At 27.8% G+C, this 11,789-nt stretch overlaps 1 protein-coding gene across 3 annotated transcripts in view; it reads left to right on the top strand.

Moving 5' to 3' along the window:
- The window catches only part of LOC117178289 (ral GTPase-activating protein subunit beta), a 72,102-nt gene that overhangs the window by 32,855 nt on the left and 27,458 nt on the right, over window positions 1-11,789 (top strand). For all 3 annotated transcript variants that reach the window (XM_033369655.1, XM_033369654.1, XM_033369656.1), the window contains 5 exons: window positions 1,865-2,334; window positions 5,323-5,473; window positions 7,650-7,757; window positions 10,434-10,535; window positions 10,805-10,945. In XM_033369655.1, the coding sequence (XP_033225546.1) occupies window positions 1,865-2,334; window positions 5,323-5,473; window positions 7,650-7,757; window positions 10,434-10,535; window positions 10,805-10,945 (972 nt within the window). The remainder of the gene's footprint in view (window positions 1-1,864; window positions 2,335-5,322; window positions 5,474-7,649; window positions 7,758-10,433; window positions 10,536-10,804; window positions 10,946-11,789) is intronic.

Here is an 11,789-nt window from a genome sequence, read left to right as displayed (position 1 = left end):
TCTTATTTCCAAACTTGAAAAAATGGCTCGGTGGACAGAGATTTCCAGACAACGAAGACGTCATTGCCTCTGTAAGTGCTCATTTTGAGGAACTTCCGAAAATGCACTTTTCTGAAGGATTAAAAAAACTTGTAAAGCGATTGACCAAGTGTATAGAGCTCCAAGGAGATTATGTTGAAAAATTAAAAAAAATTTACCCAAAAAAAATTGTTTTTATACTTCATTCTAAGGACTTATTGAACTACCCTCGTATAAACAGGGATCATAATCAGTCCCCAATTGGCCCCTATTTTTCTCAAAATTCTCTACAATCCCTACATTTTAGAATTTGTTCTCCGTTCGTCTATCTTACTTTTCCCCAGGAGGAGAACTAGAAGAAATGATGGGAGGGGAATAGGGAAAGTAGAGGATAATGAGCGGAAATAAGCGGAAATTATAGGAAGTAGGAAAATTGAAGGAAAATAAGGGTTGAGATAGAAGGAGAAGAGTGGGAAAATGAGAAGTAGGGAAGTACAGGAAGTGAGGGTAAATAAGGAAAGGGGAAGTAGAGGACATAAGGGGAAGTAAGAAGTGTAGAAGTGAGGGGGAATGAGGCTCAGAGAGTAGTTGAAGTGAGGGAAGTAAAGAGAAATGAGTGGATGGAAAGTAGAGGAAATAAGTGGAGTGGGAGTACGCGAAGTGAGGAAGAATAAAGCGAGGGGAAGCAGGCCAAGTGAGGAGAAATTATAGAGTGTAAGTAGTCACTAAAAATGAGGGAAGGGAAGGAATGGACCTGAAGGGGAAAGAGGAAAGGGGAATAGTGGGCGTGGGGAGATATGGGGAAAAATAATTAGGGGAGGGGAAGTAGAGCATAGTAGAGGAGGAGAAATAAGCGAAGTGAGCGATAATTATATAGTGGAAGTATGGGAAATGCGAGGAATTAGGAGAAATTATTGGAAGTTAGGAAGTGTTGTGAGAAGAATTGAGGGGATATTGGGGAGGTGAAGGGTGAAGAGAGAGTAGTGGAGAGAATCTCTGGGAGGGTAAGTGAAAGAAAATGTGTAGTGGGGAGATAGGGGAAATAAAGAGAAATGATGGGTAGGACAGTGAGGAGAATTAGGGGAAGCACATCGAAGTGAGGAAAAGTAGGAAAAATGATTATAAGTGAAGGAGAGTAGTGCGGAGAATTTAAAGCAGGACTAGTAGGTGGTGCGGGTGAGTAAGGGAGGGGAAGTGATGGATGGGGAAGGGCGGTAGAGGAAATGGGTTAGCTGAAGAAGTGAGCAGAGGTAAGAGCAGATGAAGATGTTGGGATAGAGAGGAGAAATCGAAGAAGTAGTGGGGGGAAAGTGTGAGAGGAGAGGTTTGTGCGACTTAAGGAACGTATATAAAAACTACGGAACCTTTTTTGCGCAGTGCCTACTATGATCATTTGTTTTGAAGCTGTGGTTAATGTTTGAAATAGAAACCTCTGATATTCAGAAATGCGTGCCACAATCTATGATGAGTAAAGAAGTAAGGGAAATTAAGGAAGGAGAAATATGGATAGTGAAGAGAGGGGTAGCTGTGGAGTGAGGAAATGAGGAAAGGGGTGTAAGGAAATTGAGGGGAGATATTTTTGGGTGTATAGGGAAAGTTATTGGGAATTATGGATGGGAAAGTGAGGGAAAATTAGGGAGGGAAGTAGGGGAAGTAAATAGGACACATAAAAATGTGTTACGAAATCTGAAAAATACAGTCAAGGGCACTTGAAGAACTTAAAACTCTATTTTCTCTTTTTTTCTTTTGCCCCTATTTCTGTAAAAAAATCCCCTTTACTCCCATTTTGAAAACATTTTGGCCGTAAAGCCTGTGTCAATTCTAATAAAGTGTACTTTTTTCCTAGAACCATCTGGTGCATCAAAAAGGCCATCATCAATGTTAGTCGACGGACCTTCTTCCTTGCAAGACACAGGCGGAGACATTCCAGCATCTCTCGGAATAGATCGCTATGAATCTGGAAGAGCAGAAGCGATGGGCGCCCTTTGCAGAATTTTCTGCGCCAAGAAAACCGGAGAAGATATTCTTCCATCATATTCTGCAAGGTTTTACCAAGCCATGTACCATGGACTTCGAGTCAGTGAATCCAAGGAATGCGGAGAAACTCTGGCGAGTATTTTACTAAACTCTGCTGACCTCTTTCGTCTGGACCTGGATGGTATTCAAGTCCTGGTGCCCGTAGTTTTATCCGCATTGGAAGTCGTCCTTCCAGAAAAAGATCTGAGACTGAAGTCCAATTCGGTGTCCAAGATTGAGTTGAGAAGAGCTTCGATACACCTGTTGATATCTATGTTAGCGTTACCTCTACATTTCCAGGTAAGAAACGATCTTATTGATAGAAAATTGCACTAATCCTTTAGTATATTGACTTTTTTAAAATAAATTACACTAATTGTTTGGTATATTGACACTTTTTTAAATGTTGCAACTATTTTGCTACTATTTTGAAAAACAAAATTTGAAAAAATCAAGGAAATTCTGCAGGAGTTAACTGTGAAAAATAATCAGGGCTGCCACACAGTCACTGTTTTCTCAAGTCACTTTTAAAATGAAAAGTTTACATTAGTCACTTTTCTTTAAATAAATTAACTAATCGATTAATCACTATTCAATTCAGGTCTATGCCTATTTCTCTATTGTCCTGAATTCTTTTGAAATATTTCAGGGTACTTTGTAAGATTCCGAGAAATCTTTAATATATTTCAAGAATTTAAAGGCAAGGGTATTTTTAAAACTTCGAAAATCTAAGGCATTTTCAAGAGCTTTTAATTTGAAATAATTTAGGAAATTTTAAAATATTCCAAGGAATTTTTTATTGATAAAAAATTTTCTATAATTTCGAAAGATATAGACATTTTCCAAGTTTTTACAGGATTTTATATGATTTCTAAGGATTTCAATGATTTTAAAGGATTTTAAAGCTTTCAATGCATTTTAACATATTTTCCAGGATTTCAGAAAGTATCATAGAATTTAACGGGATTTTATAATATTTTAGTGGATTTCAAAAAATATATTCACCCTGAATTCTTTTTAATTCCTTAGAATTCTTTTGATTTGTTCAATTTACTTTAATTAATAATAAATTTACTGAATTTTACTTAATATAATGGATTTTTAAATCGAATTTTTTTAGATTTTTCGGTTGTTTAAAAAAATTACAAATAAATGTTCAACTGATTTCACAATAAGTGAGGGATTTCGTAGGATTTCAAAGAATTCAAGGGATTTTCAAATGTTTTTGGAAATTTTAATTGGAATTTCGTCCTGAATTCTGAGTAATTTATCATGAGTCCTTTGGAATTTTTTTGAATTCTTCTAAATTCACTCAATTTTACTCAATTTTTTCGAATTCATTGCAAACTTACTGAATTCAAAGATTTTTTTCATATTTTTTAATTGTTTTCAAGTCACTTTATTGCTTTTTAAATTCAGCTTGATTTTTTATAAATTCTATCGAATTCTTCTGCCTTCCCTTAAATTCTTCTAAATTCACTCAAATTTCACTTTTCTTCTTAGAAATAAGTAGTGTTTTCAAAAATTTGAAGTGATTTGAATATTTTTTAATTCACCCTGTATTCTTATTAATTTTCTCTAAATTCTCTGGAATTCACTTAAATTTTTGCAATTCACTTTAATTCTTCTAAATTTACTAAATTCTACTTAATTCATTGGATTTTTTTTAAATTTTCAAAGATCTTTCATATTTTAGAACGGTTTTCAATCCATTTGATTTTTTTACATTCAGCTTGCCATAGAAATAAATTTTTAACTAAAGTAACGAATTTTCAATAAAAAATTTCTTTTTAACAAAGTTGTTTAATTTTGAACAAAAAAAAATGAATTTTCAACGAAAAATTGAATGGTTGATATTCCAACAAAAAATAAACATTTTAATATTAAATAAAAAAAAATAGTTGAATTTAAACAAAAATACCAATTTTAAATAAAATACACAATTTTGAAGTTCAAGAGTTAATTTTCAAGAAATTTTCAATGAAATATTTAAATGTTCATAAAAAGAAATGAATTTGCAACTAAAAAAATTAATTTGTAAGAGACAATGAAATAGTTTAAGTTACAGTAAAAAAATCATTTTAACCAAAAAAGGAGATTTCAATAAAATACTTCAATTTTCAATCAAAAGTAATGAATTTTCAAAAAGAAATTCAATAAAATAGTGAAATTTTCATAAAAAGCAGTGAATTTGCAATTAAAAAAAAAGCAGATTTGTAAAAAAGTGAAATAGTTCAATTTTCAGTTAAAAAACTAATTTTGAAACAAAAAAGGAGATTTGAACAAAATACTTAAATTTTCAACCAAAACTAATTAATTTTCAACTGAAATATTAATTTTTATAAAAAAAAATATTTTTTTGTTGAGAAAATAGTTAAATTTTTAACAAAATAATTTAATTATTAACAAAAATAAATGAATTTGAAAATAAGAAGAATAATTTACTAAAAAAAGTCAATTGTCAAACACAAAGTTGAATTTTCAACTAAGAAAGTTAATTTTCAAGAAGAGAAAAATGATATTTTTTTTTAAATTAGTTACTTTTTCAACAGAATATATTAATTATCTAGCATAATGAATACTTATCAACAAACAATGTAAAATGTAATAGTTGATATTTCAACCAAAAATATTTTTAATTAAAAGCCTTTGGATTCAACCAAAAAGGACGAATTTCAACAAATCTGGTAATTTTTCAAATAAAAAGATCTGTTTTTAATCAAAAATAAAATAAAACACAAATTTTTAACCAAAGAGAAGAAACTTTAAACGATAAAATTTTAATCAAAAACAGTTGAATTAAAAAAAAGAAAGAGAAGACGATTCTTTGCAAAAACCGATGGTTTTTCTATTTTAAAATATGATTGTTTTCACTTTTCGCTATAAAAAATAGGCAACTTTTAAAAACATGTACTATGAAACGTTCTTTCCGTAAACATTAATGTTTGTGAAATTTAGAACTATATTCAAGAAAAACTAACTGTACTTGAAATATAAATTTTTTTCTTTTCAAACTGAATAAATGATCCTTTGACTCTATTTTACGAATAACCTATAAACTTTTAATACTAATTTGTATAAAAAAAAGCTATTTTTCATATATTAAATTTTAATTTTCGCAGAACTCGGACCCGAAGAGATCTGTCCCTCGATTGAATATTTAAACAATTGCACGATACCCTTTTGCTACTATTTTTGTTTAATTTATGCAACTATTGACACTATTTTGAATTTTTCGTGTGAGTTTAAAGCCTGTTATATTAATATTTTTTAAATTTCTTTTTGCAGAATCTTCCAATTAGGGAGTTGCCAAGTGGAGTTGCTGTGAGTTATGAGAAAAATCAAAGTACTTTTGCTCAGTTGAAGCCGAGGCTCATGAATTTGCTGATAAACGCCTTGCAAGTCGAAACAGATCCGTTGAATACTCACATGCTTTTGGGTAAGTCATTATTATTTATCGCTTGACCGAAAAATCGGAAAAAATTGGTTTTGCGGATTTTGGTTGAAATATCAACTATAATATTTTTAATTTAAAATTCCCCTGTTTAGGTAGAATACATTCTTAAATTCTTAAACATTTTTTTGTTTTTGTTAAAGATTCATAATTTTTTATAAAAAAATTTCTTTTCTAAATTAAAAATAATTGTTTTTAATGAAAATATAAATATTCCATTTTAGGTTCCATTATCCGATTTAGTTAAAAATTAATACATTTGATTGAAACTTCATTTTCTTTAGGTTTTTAATCTAACTCCTTTGTTGGAATTCGAACTATTTTATAGAAACGTCAACTATTGAGTTAAAAATGAACTTTTTTTTTATAAAAATTCGTATTTTCGGGTATCTCGTTTTTAAAATTCACGTCTGTTGTTGGAAACACATCTTTTTTGGTTAAAAATTCAAATGCATGGTTGAAAATGACCTTTTTTGTTGAAAATTCATTTATTTTGAAGAAAATCATTTTTTTGAAAAAAAGGGTTTTGAAAATTTATCAAATATTTTTCAATCTCTTGAAAACTTATAAATGTCCTGAATATATTTTCAACTGCCTCCATTTTTAATGAAATTGCGTAAAATCCTGTCAGATAAAAAAATTTACTTCAAAATTTTGTAGATTCTATTTCGATCCATCAGAAACTTTTAAACGTCTTGTTAAATTTTCTTAAGAATCTTAAGAAAATTATATTTATATAACTTTGCAAACAAATTGATAATACTTATTCCCTTGTTATTCTTATTCTTGATAATACTTATTCCCCTGAGACCTCAGAATTTAATTTTAGCTCGAATTTAGGCGTTCAAATATTTTTAATAAACAGTTATTCGAAATTTTCATTTTGTAATGAAAACGATTGTTTACTACAAACTTATATTTATGAATTCTCAAAAAAAAAGTTTTTCAGTCAATAAAGAAAATATTCCATCCAAAATATAGATTTTTCGATTAAAAAAAGATAGATTTTCAGTTATAAGAAGAATAATTTTCTACTATAAACGACGAATTCTCAACAAAATGCATACATTTTTAACTAAATAGATTCATTCTCAAACAAGAATATTACTTGTCTTCCGAAAAGGACGACTTTTTAAATTATTAAAAACATTTTTAACCAAATAGTTGAATTTCTAGACTGGAAAAATTAATTTTTATCAAAAAATAGAATACATGCATTTTTATTTAAAAAATTAATTTTCAATAAAACAACGAATCTTCTACAAAACAGTTGAATTTTCGACCCTAAAAAATGAACAAAAGAGTTGAATTTTGAAAGGAGAAAGATTTTATAGTCCAGAAAGAGAAAAAAATTCAACAATGTGTTTGGATTTTTAAGTGGAGAAGATGAAATTTCTATAAAATGGATGAATTTTTTACCAAAAAATATAAATATGCACCAAAAAAGTTCATTTTTAATAAAACATTAAAAAAATTAATTTCAAATCAAGAAGATTGATTTTCCACCAAAAAATACTAATTTTCAATCATTTTTAGTATAAAAAACATCTTTATTACCAAAAATGGAATACTTACATTTTCACTAACAATCATGTTTAATTTAGAAAAAAGAATGTTTTACAAAGCAGTTAATTTTCTGCCAAATAATTAAATTTTTAATCAAAGAGATGCATTTTTTAACAGAAAAAAATGAGTTTTTAAGAAAGTAGTTCAATTTTCAACTAAGAGTTGAATTTTCTACCAAGAATTTTCTGTGTAAAAAAATGAATTTTCGAAAAAAAAAATTAATAGTTGATTTTTGAATCAAAGTACAGTCGAATTTTCAATCCGAAAATATGAATTTTTAATCAATTAGTTCCATTTTCGACCAAATATTTGAATTTGCTATGAAATTGTTGAATTTTCAACCCAAAAAAACGAGTTTTCTACAAAAAAGTTGAACTTTCAACTAAAATTATAAATCTTGAACAAAAAACATGAATTTTTAATAAAGTAATTCAACTTTCAACCGAGGACTTGATTTTTAATCTAAACATCATTTTTCAACAAAAATTGTACCCCATTTTAGACAGCCCATAGAAAAATCTTCGCCCCAAATAAGCACGTGCTTTTAGGTTTTTTATGATAAATCTTATCAATGATTTTTCGGGTTTCTTTCAAGGTGGATTATTACTAAGCGTTCAAGATTCTGCAGCTGCTGAAGAAGTAGAACAAGTAACTCAGCCAGACGCAGTTCCAAACGAAAACACATCAAATTTGCTCTCATCCGGTAAGTTTTGAGGTCCACTTCTCAAAATACTAGATTTTCGATTGCCTCTTTTATTAAAGCTAATTATGCTCTAATTCCGGGCGGCCGCTATACCGCGAAATGGGAAAATGAGCGGGAATTTTTTGGGACCTAGAAAAACGGCAAATAACAGTGAATTTATTTTTTGACTGGGAATTTGACAAACATTTAGAAGAAAAAACTGTCAATATAGATTTCAACATTTTTTTTATGTGATTAGTTCACTTATTTTTTTCAATTATGATATCATTCAGCTCACAATGCGTAATTCGAAAATCTTTTACTTTAAAAATGTTACATTTTAGATTTTTATGTTTAAGTGTATATTTTTAATTTAAAGAATTTTAAAATGCAGTCTCGGAGATTAAACAACTTGAAAGGAAAAGCGTTTAAAGTTGAAATTTTTTGATAAAAAAATATTTATTGTATCAACTGTAAATATAAATAGAATATCTTTTAAATGGATCTGTACTTGAAAGATAATTTCATAATAATATATTTATAATTAAAGAATGTCATTAAATTAAAAATATTGTTTCAGTATAAAATATTCAGTTTTTAATCAATTAAATTTGAAATTTTTTTAATAAGAAAAAGAATAATTATTGAATGTTTAGCAATATTTCACTCTTCATTTCATACGAGTGAATTCAAACCAAATATTTAAAAGTGAACAATTTGAAACTGAATTGTTTAAAATAGAAAACCTTGAATCGTTACAATTTCGAAGAGCTTTCAAACTTTGAATGTTAAAATTTTATTTGTTCTTTAAAAAAAATGTTTATTTGTGAGTAAAATTGTTGAATTTGGATGTACAAATAACAGTTGAACACTTATTATTTGCAGAAAAAAGTGTGTAATTTATGAGATATTTAGAATTTTTTAAAAGATTCAAAAATAATTTAAAGGTTTAAAAATAATTTCAAATCATTTAAACGAATTGTGCGTGTCGACAAAATTCGGATATTCGTATTGAAATTTGTATCAAAATAGCATAACAAGAATAAAAATATTTTCTTAAAATTCTTTAAAAAATTGAAATTAATGTTTCGTTTTGAAAAATTATTTTAAGACAATATTTCAAAAGATTTTAAACGCTTCCCAAAATTGTCAATAAAGCATCTGGGGGATTTTAAAGACTTTTTTCAATTTTTAGGAAAAATTCTATTTATTTTTAAAGATATTTAGAAGTTCGGAAAAAATCTCAGAAATAATTTTAAATTTAAAAAAATTTAAACATCTTCTAGATTTCTCAAGATTTTCAAATAAAATTTTGAAGCTTTTCAAACATGTTTAAACTAATTAAGATGAAATTAATTAGAATTATAATTTAAGAAGTATTCAGTTAAAAAAAATTAATTTCTCAATTCTGAATGTTTCTAGTTTAAAATTGCTTAAAATAATATAATTTAAAATTTTTGAAAGTTCATTTATTGATTCCAAAATTTCGAGCATTAAAAATCATAATTTATATTTATATTTTTGGAATAAATAACAATTGAACACTTATTATTTGTAGAAAAAAGTGTGTAATTCATGAGATATTTAGATTTTTTTTAAAGATTCAAAAATAATTAAACATTTTTTAAATAATTTCAATTAATTTAACCGAATTGTGCGTGCCGACAAAATTCTGAAATGCGTATTGAAATTTGGGTTCAAATAGTATCAAAAGAATAAAAATATTTTCTTAAAATTTCTAAAGAAAATTGGAAGTGGTGTTTTGTTTTGAAAAATTATTTTAAGCCAATATTTCGAAAGATTTTAAACGATTTCCAAAATTGTCAAAAAAGCATCTGGGAGATTTTAAGGATTTCTTTTTTATTTTTTAGGAAAAATCCGATTCATTTTTAAAGATATTTAGAAGTTCGGAAAAAATCTCAAAAATAATTGTAAATTTAAAAAAATGAAAAACAATTTCTAGATCTCTCAAGATGTTTAAATAACATTTTTAAGGTTTCAAACATGTTTAAATTATTTAAGATGAAATTCATTTAAATTCTAATTTGAGAAATATTCAGTTGAAAAAATAATTAATTCCTTAATTTTTAAGGTTTCTAGTTTAAAATTGCTTAAAATAATATAATTTAAAAATTTTGAAAGTTCATTTATTGATTCTTAAATTTAGAGCATTAAAAATTCAAAAATTTGCAGTTTATCTGCATTTCATTTAAAATTGTTCAATTGAAAATTGTTAGAACCTTCCATTTTATACGTTTTTATTTTTATTCAGCATTTAAATACACCATTTAAAAAATAAAAAACTTTTAAACTTCCAGTGCTTTAATTTTGTTGCTTAATTTTTATTACTTCAAATGAACAAATGTTTAGCCATAGAGATCAAATTTTTTATATTATATTGGCCGTGAAAAATGTTTGCGAATCGGGCAAAAAATAGGAAAATGACCGGGAATTTTTTTCTTTGATTAAAACGGCCACCCTGTAATTGAATAAAAGGTTTTAAAAACTAAGGGGCATAAATAGCTCCTCAATTTTGATTTTTGCATCGTAACACTCGACTTTGGCACTGGCAAATAAGTATTTTATTACGCTTCTCACTTGCTTATTGTGTTGTATTTTCCCTCGACTTTTATTATGGATTGTGTTCCGTTGTGCTCCATTGTGCCATGATCATCGCTTGAATAAAAATCAATCCAGTTACCAGCGATTCAGCCAGTCAGATAAGCATTTCCAGCGACCTCCGTTCCTTCAGCGATTCCTCAGATATTGCTACACTTCAAGAGGAAAGCATCGCTTTTGGTAAATAAAGTATTATTCTCTCTCTATTCATTCCTCTCTCCTTCCTTCTCTCTCTCTCTTTCTCTCTTTTTCTCCCTGCGATTACTCGCATTTCTAAATGCTGCAAGTATTGTTGATTTTTTAACTTTGTGTGCATCCATTCCGCTACATTTTTATATTTTTAGATTCTAATTTTTTTTAAATCGCATCTCGATCATCAAGAATAGATAAGTATTTTGTACTCCAGGATTTGGGAAAAATGTTGTTGCGAGTAATTGGTGTTTTTCCAGATTCCGCACACGCCTTATTTGTGAGGGCGACTTATTTAGTTTGCCACAGACTAATTTCATCCTGGAAAACGGATCTGAACGTTTCCCTGGCGGCTTTAGAAATGTTATCAGGACTCGCGAGGACGCGAATTCGCGAGACGGGTAAGAAATTGATTAATTATCTTCTACTGCTGCCAAAAAATTTAGAATTTCCATTTGCAATCTCAGATTTAAAATCTTCTTAATAATCAAGAATTTCAGACTTCACAGCCAAAAATGCTCTCAAAACAGGGCATTTAGAGGAATGAATTTATTTTAAATCAAATTTACGTAGGTGCCTTATTCCTAGGGTTTCAAATTGAAATATATTTGTATTTTCAACAAAAGAGTTCAATTTTCTACCTAAAGATGTAAGCAAAAAAAATTCAGAAAAAGATTTGTAATAATGTAGCCAAAAAGTCGAATTTTTAACAAAATAGTGAAAGTTTCTATACATTTTTTAAATTTTCAAGCCTAAAAGGCGACTTTTCTACGAAACAAATGAATTTTCAATCCGAAAATACTAATTTTCAACAAAAAAGGTAATTTTCAGTCAAATAATTGAATGCTCAACCTACAAAGATGAATGTTCAAAATCAAAAAGACAAATTTCTAACAAAAGAGTTGAATTTTCAAACCCAAAATATAAATTCTCATCAAAGTTCATTTTTACCAAAATAATTGAAGTTTCTATACAATTTTTGAAGTTTGAAGACCAAAAGACGACTTTTCTACAAAACAGATGAATTTTCAACAAAAAAGTTAATTTTTAACTAAACAGCTAAAATTTCTATAAAAATTTTTATTTTCAAACTTAAAAGACAACTTTTTTACAAAATAAATGAATTATCAACAAAAAAGTTAATTTTTAAGGTGGCTTGGGCGCTTTTTAAAAAAATCACAGGCAGTTCTGAAAATTTGATATTATCGAAAGAAAATATACTAGATCACTTTGCAAAAAAGAAAT

Source organism: Belonocnema kinseyi, chromosome 8, assembly GCF_010883055.1.
Source record: "Belonocnema kinseyi isolate 2016_QV_RU_SX_M_011 chromosome 8, B_treatae_v1, whole genome shotgun sequence".
In the NCBI taxonomy this organism is placed as follows: domain Eukaryota; kingdom Metazoa; phylum Arthropoda; class Insecta; order Hymenoptera; family Cynipidae; genus Belonocnema; species Belonocnema kinseyi.
This window is presented reverse-complemented; position numbering and strand designations above follow the sequence as displayed.